The sequence below is a fragment of the Ixodes scapularis genome, unplaced genomic scaffold, assembly GCF_016920785.2.
Source record: "Ixodes scapularis isolate PalLabHiFi unplaced genomic scaffold, ASM1692078v2 PGA_scaffold5__190_contigs__length_132052651, whole genome shotgun sequence".
NCBI classification, from domain to species: Eukaryota; Metazoa; Arthropoda; class Arachnida; order Ixodida; family Ixodidae; genus Ixodes; species Ixodes scapularis.
The window spans coordinates 51,474,699-51,496,623 of record NW_024609880.1 but is presented as its reverse complement, the minus strand read 5'-3'; the positions used below and the strand labels follow the sequence as shown (position 1 = coordinate 51,496,623).

General features: G+C 44.7%; 1 protein-coding gene across 1 annotated transcript; it reads right to left on the bottom strand.

Annotated features, from left to right (window-relative positions):
* Window positions 1-207: 207 nt before the first annotated feature.
* Window positions 208-21,407, bottom strand: LOC8027913 (sodium-coupled monocarboxylate transporter 2). The gene is made up of 15 exons (XM_040208227.3): window positions 21,060-21,407; window positions 19,167-19,232; window positions 18,695-18,746; window positions 17,106-17,173; window positions 16,813-16,976; window positions 16,198-16,338; window positions 13,774-13,903; window positions 11,549-11,637; window positions 10,146-10,255; window positions 6,587-6,654; window positions 5,983-6,069; window positions 5,528-5,700; window positions 4,401-4,504; window positions 2,239-2,333; window positions 208-282 (listed from the first exon to the last, which is right to left on the bottom strand). Exons 1-15 carry the CDS (start codon window positions 21,405-21,407, stop codon window positions 208-210), a joined length of 1,770 nt encoding a protein of 589 aa, XP_040064161.2.
* Window positions 21,408-21,925: the final 518 nt, after the last annotated feature.

Genomic DNA, 21,925 nt, shown 5'->3' with positions numbered 1-21,925 from the left:
ATATCAGTTTACTTGTACTGCCCCTTAAGCACACCTTGACAACTGAACCTTTAACTTGATAACGAGCGATGATTTCTACCGCAGGGTTCATTGAAACTCAGCATCCACAGCAAATGTTGTTGCCATTACCCGTCCCTTAGGATTACAATGTGACTGTCATCGGGATTCGTCCAGATCTGCTCAGATGACAATTTCGTCTGAGGGTGTCTACCAGTTAGAGCTGATGTCTATGATGTCGTTGAGTTGTACTGTCCCGGTCTTGCCTTCCTCCGAGTTTGAATTCTGTAAGAACCAAGAGTACACGTTGCTCAACTACAGGATAGCGGATTTTAAAAATAAAATCGGGGAAAATATAGATCAGCAAAATGTTACAATGTTACATAGCTGGAATATGAAACTGCGAACACAATGCAATAATTTGTGTCTCTTGTGTTTTGAATCTGCCCTTTCTGCCGGTTGACTAGGGATTTGTAAATGTCTGTTCCCACCCTTGTTACCATGCGCGTACTGGCAGTGAGTGTTAAGATTATATTGCAGAGTCATTTACCCTTTTGGGTTCCCCAGGCACTGCCACGCCACGTGGCAGTCTTCATCAGTGTAATTAAATTATTTTTTAAGGTTTATCATTTGTCCAAAGTAAACAAATTTCTGGAGCGCGTGTTGGACATTTGGCAAATGCCAGAGGCTCCAGCACTTTGCCTCCTGATGAGTTTTTATCTAGGCAAGTGTACCGCATTTAAACGAAAAAATACTACATTTTGCATCTTTTTTATGCCTTCCCTGTTCAACTGGAAATAAAGGCACTTTAGAATTACCGTGAAATTATCTTGGTAGAATTTTCTCCCATCTCACGTCGACAGTGAAATGGGAGAATGTGGCGTTACCTGGGTCAAAAAATAGGTCAGAAAGATAGAATTTCTCACAGTCATTGACTAGAGTCAGTGACTGCTGTCATTGACTCTAGAACTGATTGGCACAGTGACTTCAACGCTTAGCCAGGAACAAGCATGTTAGAATGAAAAGACCACGACGGGTTTTCGCTGGCAAAACCTCTTCAAGAGAAAACTAATATTCTGAACAAAATGGCGTTGTGTTCATTCTTGCCTCGAACGAACACAGAATTCCAATAACACTCATTTACAAAAACAAAACACAAGAAATTAACAAAAACCTTTTGTCCGGAAATAAAATGCGCCCGCAGGGGCAACGCTGAGAAAAAAAAAATTATGCGCAGACTGTATTTTCGGGTTAAAACTTTCTAGCATAAAGTTAAAAAAAAAGTGAGCCCAGATTTTGCGGAATCCATGTAATAGTATATACCCAGTTAAATTATAAACATTTATTGTACACTCTAAAAAAAGTCTGTGTGTCTACTTTCACGCACAACCCTCGAAGCGCCAATCACCGCTACTTACGGAGGCAGCTCAGCGAATGACAATGCCGAAACATATGTTTAGACCAAAAAACGCAGTCTGAGTTGAGACATTAAGCAATGAAAAACGTCACGCTTGCATTGCTTAATGTCACAACTCAGACTGCGTTTTTTGGTTTAAACATATGTTTCGGCATCGTCACTCGCTGAGCTGCTTCCTTAAGTTGCGGTGATTGGCTCTCCGAGTGTTATGCGGGAAAGAAGACGCATGGGCTTTTTTAAGAGTGTAGCTACGTTCAATAAATGAGGAGACCAATACGGTACAAAGGCAACGTGACAACAGAGTTTTCTAAATGTTATACAAATGTAATCTGTTAGAACTGTATCCCTCTCGATCACAAAATTATTTGGCCATAATCCTGGATTACTATTTTCTTTTCAAAGTGAGTGTTACTGTTCCGAGTAATGATTGAACTAGACATGCAATTATAATGGATAATAATCTCTTTTTCTTTTTTTGCTTGCATTATGCCAGTGAGCGCAACACGTGTTACCCCGAGCTCTCATTATAATTGTCGATGCTTAATTCCTCATCTCTTATTTCTTTGTCTTTTTTGCACAAGCCATTTATTTCTTTGGAGAGTAATGAATTGTCTCATTCTTCAAATTCTGGCTTTAAGGGAGCTGGTTTGTGGAGGTAAAGTGCCATCTTAATAATTCTATTGCCTTAACAAATTAATCTTCCGATTCCTCCAACAGAAACCTACTATAGAGTCTAGAAAGTTATGGAAGAAAAAAAAACGGTAATGGATTAACTGGTAATTTTATTACTTCAGCTCGTATGTCGTAATCTACGCTATACTTACTGCATCGGAATCAGGAAGGAGCTTCAGTCTCTTCCAGAACCAAATGAAGACATCGCTGGTAAAACCGATGTGCCTGCCCGCTTGTTGTCCTCCACCTACAATATTAGATTTTTCTATTAGTTCTGTATCTAAATTGAATTAAATCAATTGACTAGTCCCGTTTGCTGCGACTTCGTCGATCGAACTGCACAGGAATAGATTAACATTTTGCAAAGTTCCACCAGATTTACCGACTGAAATCAAGTGTTAGTCTTTATATAAAAGTTTTTATATATATATATATATATATTGGTATTTACCCAAAGAGTTGCAGTTAATGCAAGCGACATCTTACTCCAACGCATCGATGATAAACAAAATAGGCACCTGAAATCTAATTAATCATCCTGTGCTTATTTCTAGTTTGCCCCTGACATGGTGTATTCAGATGCCTTGATAGAAATATAGGCACCGTTAACAGTACACCAGTATTCTCAAGGATATGCGACTAAAAATCCCTAACAACTACGCGACAATTTTTACATATGTCTACTATTCTGAGCCTTCACTTCCTATGATGCCGTTTCGCTTGCTTCTTTCCATAATGTATTTGCATGTTTTGCACTGTATCCGTCAAGCCTATAAATGCAGAAAAACATCGGCAGTGCCACTTTTATATCGGTAAAACAAAAACACCGACTTATTACACACATTTGCATAAAAATAGATGCTCAAAAAACATGTAACAAGATACACCGAATGCGTCACAAAGCTGGTATATGAGATTCCTTTTAGTTGCGGCTAAGTTTACATTGGTCAGACCGACCGATGTTTTAGTGAAAGAGCGCGGGAACACAAGCTTGTCATACGCAATAATTCGGGTGGGCAACTTGCGGAGCACTGCAAACGATATAGGTGTGAACCACTGTTAGAGCGCGCAAGGCTTCTTAAGAGAGGGAATGAGAAAATGGAAAGGGAAGTAATTGAAGCTGTCTGTATACAAAACGCGACAGCCAAATGTGTAGGTATGCCATCCCTTCATCTGCTGAACAAATAAGTTGTGTTTCTTGATGGCTGCGTGTGATGAGTGGTAGGAACCTTTATCTTGTTGCTTGAAATGTGATGGGAATCGACCGTTTGACGATGATTGGTGTTACATTAAATCAGTTGGAAGTTGGCGCTTGTCCGTGCCGTACGTGGGTATTTTTCCGTCCTGTTTCAGTTCGCGCCTTTTAACCCTTCAAACAAAACGCTCGCGCGTTTTCCAATAGGAATGCACAGGAGCACCGCAAAAGTAGACTGGTTGCTGTCTGCTTCAATCTGCGTCACGGAAGTCGCATAGACACTAGCTCCTGTTGAACCTCTAGCGTACATTATAATAACTATACGAAGAAAACTCGGCACGCGGCATTCGAACCACTGATATTGCGGTGATTTGTGTTTGCAGACTGGCTTTGGTATGATGTAGCGCCACAAAATAAACTACACCTCAGAGTAACGACACTTGCCCATATTGTGTCTTAAAATCGTGGTTGCCAGTTATCTGAAGGTCTATCTGAAATCACAAGAAACGCTTTTCCATCCTGCACAAATGTTTAAACAGTTCCCGACAGAGCAAAGCAATATCACATGAGCTTCCGAACACCGAATCTAATGTAGAGGTAGTCGCAGTTTTGAATCATGACGATCGGCAGTTGCGTCTGCTCTGCACAAACACCAAAATGGAGGCGGCCACAACAACGTCAGGGAACAGGGTGCCGATACTCTGTAAGCGCAGCTGATTTAGTGACTCTAGCATGATGTATGAGTAGTGTGACCCAGGCTTTAGGATTTATTAAGCTATTTTATCAAGCTATAGAGTCATATAAATACAAAGTAAGAAACAATGTTTTTTGTGCGTTCTTAGAATTTTATCGTGAGACAAACAGGGCGTTGATGTTGCACGCTAAGTGTATCGTAATTGTGTCATGATAGCCCGTACTCATTAGCTTATCTAATCCTGCCTTGCTGATCTTATTCCATTCCTGCTTACATCCTTCCCCCTGGATCTTGTAATCAGGGCTACGTTTCTATAACCCCTCTCTCTCGCCTACTGTGTATATGCGTGTGCATGTGTGGCGAATGCCTGTTTGACAACGGAGTCTTTTCACCATCTACTGTTCAGAAGGTACCGAGGGGCTTACCAGTCATCACGCTTATTAAAAGTCCGACAACAACGGTCACAACCATGCTGAAGAATCCTCCCCAGTAGGCGGACAGCATATAGAGCGGAAAAACATTTTCGCCCCTGCAAAGGACGGCAGTCTGCAATTTATACAGTGAACAATAATACCCCAACAACGTTCTGAGCAGCGCGGATCGACGGGTAACTCCCAACCACTCCAGTCTATAACTCCGCCTCGTTCAGAATTCGATCCCGCAAGACCCCGGAATCCCGGACCAGGCGGAGTTTTTCAGCGGCCAGAAGTCACCTAGAGAGCGCGAGTTCCGCTTCCTTCCAGGTGAAAGACAATTTGTTCTTGCATTCATTCATCATCATCTGTGCTTGAGAACCTGAGCTTTTACTTTGCTTTCACGAAGCAGTCGTTGAACCCTTCTAGCCAATCGAAGGCAAGCACAAATCGACGATGCAGTCTTGAAAAAATAGATTGAAATGAAACATAAATACCGTTGAATAACAAGATGTTTTTCTAAGTCTAAGTAGCGCGCAGTAGAAGGTGCGGCATTTGATACATTATAATCTAACGAACATAAGACATTTAATATGGCACTAAAGTTGAATTTGAAATTATATATTTCTTTTATGGCGCAAACTCAACGTAATCGCCCTGAACATTCTAGAAACCCCAAAATTACAATCGTGCCATAGCCTCCTTCTCATTAAAAATGTGACCAAACATCGTGCTACGTTGTTGTTCCGAGATATACTTCAGAAAAAAGGTTGTGTCGCAATGTTTCCTAACATTTTTAATGAGAAAAAAGGCCACGCACCATTGCATTGCGCAGGAAATCATAAACACAAGCTGATTAAGCTTTTCGACGCGCTATTGCGGTCACTTGCTAACATAGATGCCAAATCAAACAACTCTACGACTGGTGGGATAAGGACGTCAGTGTGTCTCTTTCTGATGCCCAACCTCCAGCACGCCCTTGTTGCCTTCCGCCATTCTTTGGCGGCTCGTGCATGCTCGAGGCTCGTGAGACGCCGGGGCGTTATCGAAGGGGGGAAGCTCGCCCTGGAGGAGGGACAACCGAAGAACCTTCATGTTTTTCTCATTCTTTAAATGTCTAAAGATCCTATCTGAACCACCTTTGGTCGTCCGTCGTCCAAGCCAGAGTGGCGTTGCCGTCCGCCAAAGTGAAATTCGCCGGGCAGCTGTCCAGTGTGACGGCCATCTTCGGCGGCCTCGGGCCGTTGCTGAATTTTCCGGTCAAGGCCCAGAGTTGCAGCGCCAAGACCAGAATCGTTGAAGTCACCGCGCCCTGTAACATTTTTATTACCGGGATATTGTTATCGTTCTCACATTGTACAGTGGTGCACGCGCAAAAGCTGCTGATTGAGTGCCACTGTAGGGGGCCGGGACCCGCCAAGTTGTTGCTGAAGGGGAGGCCGGGAAAAAAAAGCTTATTTAAAGCTTTTTTTGCCCGGCCTCCCCTTGAATTTGATTAAGCATTAAATTTATCGTATTGTATTGTATTCGATAGTATTGTATTATACCCTTTCTATAAATCGGACTATTTGAAGCAGAGCGCGCCACTACTCACCTTACTGTTGGCCCATGGAAACGCCAGCGCCAGGATATAAAGTCCGACAAAGGGGCCCGCAGCGCTGCTTTGGAGGATGGTAAACAGCTGCCAAAAACGTCCAATGAACATAATGCAAGCATCGTTCCTTTCTTACAGAGGTTTCACAACACGCATCCCGCGACGGCAAGTCATTTTAATCCAACTCGTCGAAGCCATATGATAGGCGGTTTGCATAAAATACGTCAACTATTTTCCTGCAGTAGCTGACCGAACTCGGACATAGTTTAATGAAATTCCGAATCAAAGCTAATATTTTTTACAGTACCCCCATACACACTGGTCTCATGATAACTCGGCCAAGCCAGCCAATCCTCTCCTCACAGTGTAAAGACATGTTTCCACTCACTCACTCTTGTGCTTTTTGTCGTGTTACAAACGTCTCGAAGTGATTACATATAATATACATATAGGGCTATACAAGCTACGATCTTTTCGCTGTGTAATTCCCTGTCCTGCTCATTCCATTTTATCATCCTGGCAACTGAGACTGTCACATATATGTTTCGCAAGCATGGGCCTTGCCCCTCTGATTGCAACTATTATGAATAAAGGGCTTACTTACCCTTACTGCCGAGTCCAGGTAAGGAACGATGATCGCAAGGAGTGTCATGGATGCTCCAAACCCAAATGCTGAAAAGAAGTGCGGACCATATATTAAAACCATCTACTGTAAAGTCTTTTTTTTTTTTTCTGTAGATAGTGTTTGCTAATTCCTTGACAAACTTGCAGGAAATATACTATTTTTATTCGATACTCAATGTCTCCATTAATATTCTTTCTGCCGTCAGAGATAAGTCATGTTAGACCGTCCAAGAGATGAGGACCCTAACTTCCGAGAATCTTCATTCGCGAAATTGACGTTGTGAGAGCTCACACTGGCTGCAGGAATTATTAACCAAAGAAGCGTACAGTGTACCTCAAACTTAACCGTGCAATTTGGTTACCCAAATGCCGGCTTTTCAAAACTAAATTGGAAAACGCAGCAGCTGAAATGTCTTCTCCTCCCCGGCCTGGGTCGTGATTGGGGAGTCAAAACTTTACTACGTAGTTCGACCGGAAAGCGCAAGAATAGCACGAAAAGTGCCAAGAACGGACCATCTCGTGGAGAGGAGCACTGTACGTCGAGGTACCCAGCGAACAATGCATAGACGACGAAACCAAATTAATTTCTCAATTGGAACAGCTCGCTGTCTCCAAAAATACGTTAATCCACTGCAATTATAAAGTCGCAGTAAACCGAGAGGCACTTTTCGGAGACTGGGCAATCTGTACCACGTGACCATCATCATCGTTTTAAATTGTCCGCTGTCATTTGATTTCTTTTTTTGCTCTAGCGCTCTTTGTTGCAGTAAAGCAGCACTATTTTCCGAAACTCGGTAGTTTATTCCCGTGACCAATTGTCGCGTTTTTTTTTTTTTTTTTAGTTGTTGAAATAATATTTCTAATGACAACAGTCCAGTGTAAAAAAAAAAAAAAAAAAAAAGCTAATCTCCTGCGCTTGAGGTTACATGAATATACGCCTGTATATAAACAACAGCAAGAATTTGAACCATGTCCCGTTGCAAAACCAACTCTCACTCTCGGCTGCAATGCTACAGTTTTCATTTAGATATATGTAAGACTTCGTATGTAAAAAGGCTATAGCAATCGTAAGGATCGGCACCGAGGGTATACATCCACTTAACACGACGCCGCGGCAGATACTCGAGAATAAAGTGGATCATATCTTCGCAATATTAAAAACAATCTTTATTTAGCTCAGTAGAGCCGCGGCGCCGCAGAAAGGCAACAGCCATGGAGACCCGCGGTACTGCGACTAGTGATAGTGATTATGGGATGACCTGTACACCCGTGAGCGATATGAAGGTGAACAGCCCTCTTCTTGTTTTTGACGCTCCTGCAAGTTTTGGAACAAGCTTTGTTCTAGAAGAAAGCTAGAACGCAAAGTTTAGACACCAAGCCACGTACCATTTGAGCTTTAGGGAGCTGTAAAACAGACAAGAAACCAGGTAAGGTGTTCACCTTCATAGTGCCGGCAGGTGCACAAGGGCACCTGCCGGCAATTTACGACGCGGTCTTCTGAACATCGCAAGCACCGTTGCCCGAGTCTCCAAGGTTCGGGAAAGGTTCAAACGAGTCAGCCAACGCACCGTGGCGACTTTCCAAATCCGCAGGCAATTCAGATGGAAAAGGTTTGGTGGTTTGTTGCTGTCATCTATGTCATCGCTCACTTCAGTCACGAGAAAAGGGTCGAGCGATCGTGCACCGTGCTTCAGTGAATGCAGCGGGCTCCAAGAGGTGGAACATACCCAGAATTGGTAAACCCACCGCGCTACACCTTCTTGCACCAGCGCAGGCTGGTGCAGGTAAATCGAACGTACTCATCACAGGGTACAGGCAGGTACTTGCCGGTGCTTACGGCGATCTATCCTTCGGCTGATAGCCAACAGCAACTAAAAATTTGACGATTTTTTTCACGATCTCGCTATCAAAACGAATCCAAACAAAAGAAACAAGTGCTTTCTTCTAAATTTGGAAAATCAAACCAAGAAACACAATTTACTAAACTGAAACAAGAAAATGCACCGCTGATAAGGAGGCGGTTCACGCCATTAATTGAACTGCCAAGTTTCGGAAGACAGTCATGCTCACTTCCAACGGATGGCGCTAGAGGACCCAAAATCAGAAGAAAATCAACAAACCAAAACGATGATAATGATGCTAATGGTCACGTGGTACACACTGCCCAGCCTCCGAAAAGTGTCTCTCCAGTAACATTGCCCCCCATATATCAGACAAAGGGCACGGAGTTCGCTGCAGGCACGATTACACAGTTTTCTGCGGACACACCTGAAGCACGTTCTATAAGCATGTTTGCTCTATTTGTATGCTTCGGACATATCTGCAGACTGCCTTTTGTATGACCAATGTGACCTTCATACAAGGAAGGAACATATGCCTCAGACAGTTCTTGAAGATAGTCTTCTTGGTATGATGTAGTAGCGGCCTGAACGCGACTAGAGGGGACTCCATGGTGCCACTGGACGCCTGTTCACCTGCGTTACTTTCCCCTTCGTATATTGCTGTTTTCGTTTTGTATGTGTGTGTTTTTTTTTTTATATTAATGCGTTAGCATTTGTATTTACATGACAATGAAGAGCTGAAGGCGTCCGTGTGCGGACAAAACGGCAAAGGGAAGCGTGCCGCGTAGAGAGGAGAGTAGTGAAGGACAAAGGCGAGAGGGAGGCGACGATGCAGAAGGAGGAAGTCAATGGGCGCGTGACGCGGGAGTCGAGAGGGAGTCGACGTCACGGGGCGGGAGCCAACGAGCGCGCGCGGATGCTGGGGCAAGTCTGAACTTGCAGCAGCGTCTGGCAGGGATGCCGCTGCTAAGCGTGCGAGGCGGGCGAACGAAACAAAGGAGCGGAAGCGGCGCCTAGCTTGGCAGGCCGAAATGCGGCGCAAGATGCGGCAAGCCGACGCGAGTCTGCTTGCGACAGAGGCCGAAAAAAAAAATTAAAAGAAGGTTAATTGGTGTATTTTTAGGGAATGCGTTAGCGTGACCCTTGGGAAAAGCCACACACGTTCCCCTTTGGGAAACGCTAACACTGACGCCGTCACGAGGCCAAAAAGAGGCAGCAAAAATTAGAGAAAGCGAAAGAGAAAGCCAAAACAGAAAAGTGAAGGGGTCAGCGTTAGCGTTTCCCAAGAGGGGACGTATCGAGCGTTTCCCAATTGTCATGCCAACGCATTTTCTAAGGTCGCGATCAAACGGCTTATACATCATACAAAAGGCAGTCTGCATATAAATTTGAACGCGAGCCACCGCGAGATCCGTGCTTCGAATGCCGCATGGCAATGAGTTAAAGGAGGAAACTTGGCACGCGGAATTCGAGCAACGGATATTGCGTTGACTCATGTTTGCAGACTGTCTTTAGTTTGATGTAAGACCAGCGTGATCCCGGCTTAAAGATCCACCATTGGATCTTCTTTTAATTTTCTCTTTTGCCTTTCTTTTTCTTTGCCTAACTTTAATACAAAGCCATTTCAGTAGTTCCACCAGAACAATGCTGTCGTTTTACCTCTGCTGTTTATGCTTGGTTCATGTCATTGCTGCTTACCTAGTGCCTTGGTGACAATGTTGGCTTGGTCCTCGCTGAATGACAGGTATGGCAACAAAACGTCGATGTAAAAAGTGGCTGCCAACGAGTTGATGGCTGAAGAGACCGTGCTGCATAAGTTCATGAGGAAATACAGGCAGTGTGATTGCCACTATAATACTTAACACGATCTCTTCAGGTGAGGTACTCGCAAAGACGAACCGAATCATTTGGAGTTTAAGTCATTCTTTGTCGGCGCAACGTCACGCAGTTCCATCGGAAACTGAGAACCGGTGCGCCTGATATGTTTGATGAGTAATTGATTGATTCATTCATTCATTCATTTATTGTTTGATTCATTGATGGTTGATTCATTCATTCATTCATTCATTGACCGACTGACTGATTGATTCGTTGCTTAATTGATTGATTCATTCATTCATTCACCGATGGATCCTGTCGTGACTTGCCTGTTTCTACGACGCCACGCATGTGTCAGACTACTGAACCGAGGAGCGATATCCAACACCATCCGAGCGGTGGCGTAGCCAGGAATTTTTTTGGGGAGAGGGGAGGGGGGGGGGGGGTCAAAATACATGGGCATATTATAGTCGGCTGGATTTCGTGGAAGGCCAAAGTCCCATAACCCTCCCTCCCCCCCCCCCCCCCCCCCCCCCCCCGGGCTACGCCACTGCATCGGAGAGTCCCAGATGCGCAGTAGGCTCCTCGGTTCAGGAGTCTGACTTGCGTCATGGCGTGTGGCGTCGAAAAAATGGGCAAGTCACCACAAGTACTTCCTCGACTTCACTTCTAAAATGTCGCAACATACAATATAGTATCTTTGCTGACTACCCAATTTTCCTAGGTTGAAAGTTTACCCGAGGCGGACCATCTACAGGTGCCGGACAAAGGCTATCTTTGTTTTCTCTACACCCGTCGAACGCGTTCGAATGCGAAAACCAAACACCGGACGTCCAAATACGTTATAGGGACGCCGGCGTTCCGCGTTCTAACACGTTCGACAAGTGCAGTGGGGACAAAGGCAGCTAGCTTGGCGTCTACCCACAAATCTCTCCAATCAGAGCTCGGCGTTCTGACGTCCCGGCGTGCTCTCGTGTCCTCCTCTCCCTCAGTTTTTCGGGGCATTGGTGTGGCAATGCATGCACCTTTCGCCCCAGTTCCTACGAACAACACCATCTTCTGTAACAATAACGCCACAGCCTAAAGCGCCGTTCACACTCCTGCAACCGTGTACGACCTGGAGAGACCAGACCGGTTTTTAAGCCTTTTGCGACTTCTTAGGACCAGATGCGCGGCAGCGGAGCTGGTCCTAAGAGATCGCAAGAGGCTTAAAAACCGGTCTGGTCTCTCTCGGTCGTACTCGGTTGCAAGAGTGTGAACGGGCCTTGAGTGCGCATATTTACCTGAGGGTAGCGCTAACGACGCCAGTCAGAAAGAGTCCGGAAAAGCCAGGGAAGCCCGAAAGCCTCGTTCCAACGTAGTATGGAACCAGCTGCAAGAAGGTCGAATTCGTTGAGTCATTCTGAACCTGCGATGCTGTCATTCGCATACCAATGCTTATATCCACCAATAAAAGAGGACTAGGAAATGTGCAAAACACGCACGAAGAACAAAATGTGACTATAGGGAATGAGAAATCGAAGAAAACCTTCGCTACACGAAAGTCGTGTAGAAAAACGATTTCCGAGCACACACCCCCAACAGCCTTTTTCGAAAACATTATTTTAAAGCGGCCACGTACTGGGAGATGATAAAGGGGATTACGACATTAATGTTTTAGCAAATAATCTTATTAAGGACGTCCGAAATGTTAACTTGATGGTCCAAGAAGTCAACGTTTTTAAAGTACGAATAAAACAAAGACTTTATTACGGTTAGATAAAGTTAAAACAATGACAAAGAGTACATAGAAAGGTTTCCGACGCGAACGTCTTCCATCGGTGCCTGGAAGCTGAGTGTCTTCCCGGCCAACGGCCAGAGCCCGCGGGGGTGGTCGAGGCCCCGCGGCAGCAGACGCTCAGCGAACGATCGCCCTCCTCTCCTGTCTGAGCACCCCTCCTTGCCAGAGGTATAAACACAACTGGCCCCCCGTCGGAGTTGCGGTCTCCCCCTCCATGTCCGCGGGGTCGGAACACATTCACAAAGAAAAATGAGGTGCACTGTTGTTTGTTATTTTAACAGAAATAAAGTAGCGACAACACTAGAGGCTTCAATAGACATGCATTTCTCAAGGAGCCTTCTATCCTGATGAGTTGAATTATGAACTAAAAATTTTTCGTTTGCTTTTGAATTACTACGGTTTAGAATCATTTTGAAATAGCAATCTTAAAAAAAAAAAAAAAAACATTTGAGTGATGGTTAATTCACTTTTTATAATTCGCGGAACCCGCTCGTTTTTATGGGTTTTGTTGTTGTTTGTCTATGATACGTGTGTGTGTGTGTGTGGGGGGGGGGGGGGGGGGGGGCTATACAAAAGTGGGAAGCCCGAACAAGTGAAAAAACTACTACTCGTGACTTACTACAAATGTTTGAGAAAAAAACAATTAAAACTGTACAGAATCATAAGGAACCGCACACGGTCACTGCCCCAGGGTACACTGCGTTAGCGAATTTCCGAGGAGGAAAGCATCGTAGCGTGTTGTCATTAGGGAACTGTAGTAGACCGTTCCCGCAGCCCGCTAAGCACCCGGATAGCGCTCCCTAATCCGCCACAAGACCTTGAACTATGCAGACAAGGCTGACGGCGCGCATGCGCAGCTGCGGCGTTTTCTTCGGGGATACCGTAGCGGAGGAGAAAAAACGATCTACTGCAACTCCCTAATGGTAGAGCATTTTTACCGCGGATCGTAACTGGGGGGTATTCGGCGTGTGTTGTGGGGAAGGTTATACAGACCGTGAGAAGCAATAAACGCGAATATAATATCGGCATTTTTCTTTTTATATTTTACTCGAGGCTTAATTTCAAAGAGCAAAAGTTGTCACCTAAGTAGGAACATGAACCGTGTGGGCACGTTTCACTACAATAGTTACAGCCTTCCATATTTTAAAGACCGCGAGAAAAAAAAAAAAAAGCAACTGATGGTTAGGTGTTCAGTAGTTTCAAACTTTCGCGGAAAAGACTATAAAAGCGCAAGAAACCACAGGTAATAAAGAAACTTCAAATGCTCACGCTCGAAAGATTTCCTGATGCTACGGCTAAAGTGAGTTGAGAGACTGGTTCAGGCATTTGCCTCTGCGTGCGACCGACCGTTTTGACGGCGTACAATTCGGGACGGTCGATGTCGGAACCGAGATCCACGGCAACAGGTCGTAATAGATTAGAACGCAAGAAATCGACAGGCAGTCGGTGCCGATGAAACGCCAACGTCCGAACCAGCCTTCGCTCGTCCATATCAGCGATTGCAGGATAATGGTATCTCGTTCCTGAAACCGCAGTCACTCAGCTTACCACAAAAGACGCGGTGTCCCTGCGCACATGTATGACACAATTATGTGCTGACACGACACGAGCCTTTTCGAGGCGTGTTTGCTTCGTTCATATACGTATGTTTCGGCCATGTCTGCGGACTGTCTTTGGTGTGATGTGTGAACAGCTTGGCTGCGGCTTTAGCTCACGAGCGAGGGTTACCTGGTCGACTCTGCTTATGGCACCAAGAAGGAAGGGGTCGCAGTCTCTGTACCAGTAGATGAGCGACATGCCCACCACGCTCAGGAGCGCGAAGGACACGAAGAACAGAGTGCTGCCCAAATACACCGTGCTGTAGAAAAGAAAAAAGGAAAGTGAGAAAAAAAAACAATGAAGTGCGCTTCTTTTTGTTTTGTTTTTTTAAGCGTCTGGAAGTTTGGAGCAATGGCTGCAATGTACATCGCAAGCTTGGCAAATGTCGAGGTTGAAAGTGTGCTTAGAACTTATTAAAACAGTCCGTACTGCGGCACTACCTTAATTACAACAGTAATCAAAACCTGCGCGCACTAGAATTTTGACGTCATCACGGTCAGATCGAGCGAAGACGCAGATTGGATACGAGTGCTACGTCAGCGTTCGGCTGGTCCTCGTGTCCAATCAACGCGTCGAAGGATGTTCGGTCGTCGGGCTCGGGTCCAATTGCTGAGCTTGGCGCTATCCGACTGTGAAGACGTTCCATGGAGGGAGAAGAGGTCCGTTTGCGGGCCTCGATGATTTCTGGAGGGGTTGGCTGAGCACGACCTTTTCGTTATGCTCTGTGCCGCATCGAAGACTGAGCTTCAATTTTTTAGGTCTAATCGCGTTGTCGACATCGTCATTCCTCGAGCTCCCTCTGCAGATTGCAACCATTCGGGTTTTAGTATTGCGTGTAGGAGCACACGCAAGCCCTCCACGTTTACGTCAGCATAGCGTACCCCCAAGCTGCGCATGCGCGTTGTCGCCATGCGCAGTGTGGAACACGGAACGCTAACGCAAACGCGCATTGCTTGCGTTTGCTGCCCAGTTTAGGCAATACTAAAATTCACTATCGGATCTCCCAAATCGTTCGCGGAAAATATAGACGCTCCAGATTTTTTGGGTGTGGTTCACGGGCATATATTGGCCGGGTTGTCATCTTTCTTTATTAAAATACCTGCTTTATAAAAAAAATATATATATATATATATATATATATTTTATCTTTTTTTATGGAGTAGACGTTGCCACAGATTTAACGTAAATAAATAATCGGTGGCTGCTTTTTGTTGTTGTTTTCGAGGAATTAAAAGAAATTGCATTTTGCTCCAGATATAAGTTTGGGTTAAAAAAAATGCAGATGTTATGTTTGCGTTAACTATGTCACGTAGTACACGTGCTGGGTCCTTGAGCATAATCAAAGGGAGGAGAGAGATATCTACTCCAGCGATTAAAGGGTTACTTGTTACTGTCTAGTTGCTGTTAAAGGGGAAAAAGTAATGTAAGGAAAATTCACTTGTTCCTCCAAAAACAGCAATAAAAGTATCGAAGTACAGCACAACAAAATACGGCATTATACATCAGGGCTGTATTTATTTTGGCCCGGATAACCAAATTCATTTACCTGCAGCTTTATATTTGCAAAACGTGGATTTATCAGGAAAGTCTAGACGCGTTCACTATTCGACTATGAGCAAACAGTTAAGGCTGGAAAGAAAATGCGGTAGTCGGTTCGACACCAACCTAGCCGCCAGATCGCCAGGGATTTCATTGCTAATCCCAGAGACCTAAATTTTATCATTTGGATTCTTTATTCACACTGTCGTAACGAAGTTTCTGAGGGGCACCTGTCACGACTCACGGGAACCGTCGTGCATTTGTCGGTACACAGCCAACAACTAGATTCCTGAAATCCTGTGAACACCCTCCCCTACCCCTACGTGATGTCATCATACTCGGATAAAGCAAAGTCAGCCATTGAGCAATGAGCCAGAGCCCGACACCGAGCGCTTATCGACGCACTGACTGACTGGACATGAGACCCAGCCGACAGCTCACGCAGCTTCCAATCTGTAGTCTACGCTGGATCCCACTGTTATGGCGTCAATATACTAGTACATGGGATTTCATTATTTTAGGTGGTGTTGCCACAGCAGTGCGACCCTGATGTAGTGCCACGAGTCTCGTCACAATTTTTGGTCGTGTAGTGCGCAGCACCCCGATAGTAGTTGGACCACGGTAGAAAAGAAGAGAGAGGTGTCTCAACGGCGCCGACTCGCGCCACGGATTAAGTGTGTCGAAAATTCGCTTTCATTTTTGACAAAGCCCGTGAGATGGCGCAGCGTGACAGGAGCTCGAGGAACCGTTGTTATTTGCCCAAACGTTTCCGTGTCCGCGAGATGCGCGACCGCACCTAAACGCCCAGCCCCAACCCGACAGATCCCCGCCGGGAGATGCGCGTAGCCCGAATGAAACATCGACCCCTTTACTCGTCTTGTTCCGACACCTCTGTTTTCTTCCACCGGGGTAAGGACTGCAGCAATCAGTCTCTGCGCCAACAGCACAGTCAAAAAGTATAAATAGAGCGCTTGAATGGTTTAATAAAGACTAGTGCGACGGGCTTTGGTATACCTTTGGGCCTCCTGGAGAGACTTGGCTGCTGCGTACCGCTGCACAATCATCTGCCCCACGCCCATACGGTACATGCTGGGAGCGATGGAGCCAAAGATGCAAGCCCAGGCGTTTTCCTCCTTGGTCAGATCAAGGCTGGCCCTGCAGTCCCCATCAATGTCATGCAGCCAACCTGTCTGTCAAAGCTGCTCTCTGTCTGAACTTTTGCAGCTGGAACGCGTCTCCGACTGGTGTGTCGATGCATCGAAAGAGGTCCCCAAGTGGCAAAGAATGTCGTCACAGAAGCCAGCCTGTCACGCTGTCGAATGTCGCGGCCCTGGTGGTTGGTCGTAGATCTTCCGGCAAAGAGTACGAACGAACAAGAGTTTCGCAGTCGTCACGGCGTCCCACTCCTGGCTGCTGAAGCTTGCGTGAACTGCCAAGCTGCGGAGCTTGGCAGTCCACGCATACTTGCGGGGCCACATCACCTCCGCTGATGTGGCTTCGCCAGGGTCGCGGCAGGCGACAGCATGAGGCCTTTAAGATCATCGGACGGGGCTCGGGGTACCAAAAATGAGGTCGCGGTAAACACGCCATTCGGAGACGGACGTTCCAGGTACCACAGTCTGAACTTACTCGAGAAAGTACGGCTGGATATCGACGTCGTCTATAGGTCGACGAAGATTCGCATCAGGACCATAGGAGGAGTCGTAGATGATCTTGATGACAACGGTTAGAGGACAAACGAGAATGAGGATAGCTTGCATCGTGTCTGTCCAGATGACTCCGCGGAAGCCTCCCTGAAAAGCAACAAATTATCTCTTGTTATTTGCTTGTTTTGTAAAGACCTTCGGACACAGTGGAAAAAAAAATTACCAATTCTTTAGAAAAATATTTACGATGGAAGCAAAACCGTAGAGGTGACTTACGAAAGCCGTATAGATTGTGCAGGCAGTGCCGGTAGCAAGGATACTCCAGAACGATGGAAAGTGGAAAGCTAGAACGGGTTGACGCGTTCGTTAGTGACTGGCGACGACGCAGCAGCGTGCATGAGCGTTTCAGATGACGAGCGCGCAAAATCATAAGAACTCTGTTTTCTTTTTGTTTTCTTTTTATGCGTGCCGGAGAACAGGAGACTAGGGGGCACTTACTGAACACCAAGCTCTGGGAAGTAAAACGACCGTTTTATTTTTAACAAGAAATACAGAAGCGGTTACACCACAAATCGCTTTATTTTGGTGTATCTGTTATCTAATGTGCACGAATTGTAATGTTTTTATGTCGTGCTAAATGTTTTTATTTGTTTGTTTGTTTTTGAGAAATGTTTTTGGATACAAGTTGCAGCGGCAGTGAAAAAGTTCCGGATTCCAATTTTGCCTCTCAACACTATTTTTTGTTCGCAAGCTATATTGCTGGGGAGGCTATGTGCTGGTAGGACCAGTCATGACTTATTTTCACCACGTGGCCACGCTCCCACCCCTACCCCCGTGCATAGGGTGGGGTCAGGTGGTTAAAGGGAGGCGATTGATTGGCCCGGCGAGCCCATAGCTCCCACCGCACTGTTAGCTTAGGGGTGAACAGAGCATAGCAAGCCCACCGGCATTTGATAGATGTAACCAGCTAGTATAATAGAAGCATTCGTCGAAAAATGTTAGAGGCATAATGTGAGAAATGTTCTTAATCTCTCCGGGCACGTGGTTTTAAGGGAGTTCGGAACTTTCTCACTGGAATATACGTTTTAATGTTGAGCATGCTTTTTAGCTCGAATAATAGCTTAAGAGTCGTACAAATTTTATACACTTATAGCCAGGAACGCTAATGGGGGTCACGTGGCTACTCTAATAGAATCTAAAAATGCTAAATAAAAAAAAAAAAAAGCTGGTCATTTTTTTTTTTTTTTGAAAAGGGGGGGGGGGGGGTCAATTATTTCTATACAGTGCCCAAGACGTATCAGCGTAAATATACTGCCACTTTTATTCTTCTTTCCTTCGTGACGTGACCACCGCTCGACAAATTTGCCAATTTGTCGATTGGCGGCCTTAGTGAGATTAATTTAACGGGATATTTTACACAATAAAACGGACAAATAGGGCAGGCGCGTTGCGCTTACTTCTTTCAGTAGATCTAAGGAATGAACCCTAGAAATTATTCGGAGGGTAGTCGTGATGATCCTATTTCTGCTATACCTGATGCCACAAGAATTAAATTTCTGTGACTTTTTGGTCAAATGTGAAGCATTAAAATTATAAATTATTGAAAAAAACATTTAAATATATGTAGATTTATTATAGTAGTTGATTGATTACCCAAATATACGCCAATATATTAAGAAAATTTAATAGATGGCTAAGGAATTTTCACACTTTTTGAAATCTCGGATGTAAACTTTTCATAGACCGTACTATACTAAAACGACTGAAATGCTACTATCCACCCGTTCTTTTTTTTATATTTAATAATTTCTAAAAATACTTTTATTTTAGCGCCCACACTTGGAAGAATGTGACAGTATACTTACCTGTTGAGATGGCCACTCCGGCAACAAAAGTACTCACTGCTCCTAGCACCATCTGTAGAAGAACAAAACAAAATCACTTCTCCAAAAAGGTGTCCCAGCATGTTTACCACCTTGATCGACAACATAATCCCCCTCCCTTTTTCCTTGGCCTTGTTCTAGTAAATAATTTAAAGACAGTACGATAGATGGAGTGATCCTTTTCGTGTATGACCGTTCGGCTTGTGAGCGGTCTCTACAGCATAACAGAACGACAATAAAACTCGCTTTTTCATCAATATAGGTTTGAGTTCTGTTATTCGACTGGCATATGAAATGACAAAAAAAAAAACGAGTTATAGGGGATTTTTTTTAATATTTATATTTTTCCGAAATCCGAACGTCAATGCTTCACTTAGGTAACTGATCTAGAACTGCGGACGTCCATAGCCTGGAGCAAATTAACTCCAAACCCAATACATGTTGAGGTACTTACACTAATGACAAAGTTGATGAGGCACGCAATGATTCCCATTTTGTTGCCAAATCGCAAACGAAGATACTGAAATTATAAAGAAAAAATATTTGAAATACATAAACACAAGAGATTTCTGACGAACAACCAATCACTACCACGCGCAGCAGACGCAACGAGCGATCGGTACAAATCCATCGCCCTGCGAGTGTCACGTGATGTTCAGAAGGAGCGCAGCGATGCATAGTCACGCGGTACGTTCACAGCACTGGACTGGCTGGACTTAAAACTGGGTTTGGTTGCGTTTTGTGCGCCCAAAAATGCTTACATTCTAAACGCGTGACAAGCAATGAGGATACACGAAATGCAGAGTCTTCGGACCCTTATGTGCACTAGATCTTAACTCGATACGCTAAAAAGCGATGTATGCGGACCCTTCAAAGGTCCAACAATCCATTTGATTCACGTGGTATCGTGATTAATTAGATATAACTCACGTGCCATTTCGTTTCCAGAAAACGCTTTAAAATCGTTTTGTCTTTAGTAGGTTGGTCTTTATGTCTTGAGATAAAAAAGAATGCAAAACCAAACCTATGAATAAGCTTTCAATCCCCTTGTGACCTTGCGTGTAAACACCGCTCCTTCGTTCGCGACCTGAAAGGGATTATGTTTCCCCACTCCCACATGCCAGGTAATTAATTTCCGCACTGCACCACGGAGACCCGGCCAAAAGGTTCGTTCCTTGTTCTACTAAGCATCATGCCCAACTTTTTGTATTATTATTTTTATTATACCTACAGCGCCCAAAGGTCATTACAGTAGGGAGGCACACATATAATTCACGTTCAAAAATAACAAAATAAACCCAGCTCATAAATTGCACGAGGGTTTTACAGAGAAGCAGTAGATAAGGTGTAGCAAAGGGCATACTATCTAACTCGCTGAAGTTGTGAAAAAAAAAGAAAAAAGAGAAGCATCTGTATCTTTTTAAGGACAGATTTTCACTCGCCAAACTGTTCCCTTCCTTTATTGTTCGTGGGGGAAAAAGTCAAAGACAAATCAGAATTTGATGTGGTACTCGAGACCTTTTAGTTCCTGATCTACTCTGCGCGACACATAAAACAATTTTAACCGATATTGCGATTTTTCAGTTTTTTAGATATATTTTAGGCGAAAATGCTTACGCCTATCAGCAAGTGCTTTTCATTGCACATCTTTTTTTCTTTTTTTGAGACATTATTTTGAATATTATGGTTATTTGTAACAAATCTAGCTGCACGGCTTTGGATTCTTTTAATTTTTTCTATCAGGAACTGTTGGGGTGGATACCATGCAACACAAGCATATTCGAGGATAGGTTTTCCGCAAGCGAAAAAATGGTGTCTTTCTTAAAAAAAGGCGGGGCCCTCGAGAAGTTTCTCTCTAGACAGCCCAAGGTTCCACTAGGTTTTCTTGTTACATAAATTACGTGTGCTAAACAACTGAAATCATAAGAAAAATGTACTCCAAGATATTTAACCTATCTTTCAACGTTTAAAATTTTTCCGTGTATAGTGTACACTGACTGATAATAATTACGTTTTGTTGTGGACCTTAACATGACAACACTTTGAGACATTCAGTCATTCTGCATCGTGAACACCACAAGCAAATTTTATCTGAATCGCTTTGAAGTACTAATATGTCTTAGTCTGATGTGATTTCCCGGCATAAAATGGAGTCGTTAGCGTACAGCCGCAGGTGCGAGTCAATGCCTCGGGTTATGTCATTTACCATTTCTTTTTTTTTTTTTTTTTTTTTTAAGAAGAGGCTGTACGTGAAAGGGCTGTGGCAATTCGGAAGTTAATCTAATTGTGCCGACTATACTCCATTTATATAACCCATTGTTTACGCTTTCCGCGACAAGGTTCTCACCTCAAACACAGAAGTGATCTTCAAGTTGTAGAAGACTGGAACCACGATCCTCGAGATGACTGGCACCAGGAACAGCAGGGGTACCAGGGACCATACCAAGTGCAGACCGTACGTGTAGAAGTGAGCCGTGAACCCGACGACGCCGATGGCTGACACTTGCGTGGCCAAGATGGATAAGGACAACGGGACAATTCCTAAGGTACGACTTCCCAGGAACGCTTCGTCGGTGTTCATGCGACGGCTGCGACGATTCAGGGCGAAGTAAAAGCCGACGGCCAGGTTGGCACCCATCAGGATTCCGAAGACGGCGTACTCTGCCAGATGCACACCTCTAACCATGAGCGACATATTTTGATTGTGTGGATTGAAGGTGAGACCGGCAGGAGTCAGCCCTAGATTATTTCGTGGGAAGCTGGTGGAGACACTGATATGTGCACCTTGACACGCTGTTTTCGGCTTGGCAGAGACGCAATACGAAAAGTTTGGAGAAGGGCACAGCTTCTAAAGTTTACCCTCGCGGTTGCACGGTCTTTAAGAGCAATCGAACACAGCACTTCGGGGACTCGGAACACAGGCGTTTTCTTTTCTTTGTGTTCACAGTTTGCTGAATGTGGGTGTGGATGCTTTCGGGGCACGGTGTTAAAAAATGTTTCGCGCAGGCGTACCTCAACTATACGTGTCATAGTGTGTTACAACATAACGTCTGTCTCGCCGTCTTTGTTCACACGACCAGAACGGAATTGTGCCCGCGGAACTCGGAAAACAGTGTACGCTTCGTTTCCGTCCTTTTGAGCTGTCGCCGGTTTGACTTTGCGTTGAGCCGCTCGTGACAGTGGTAGAGCCCTAAAATTCTTTGCGGGAAATCC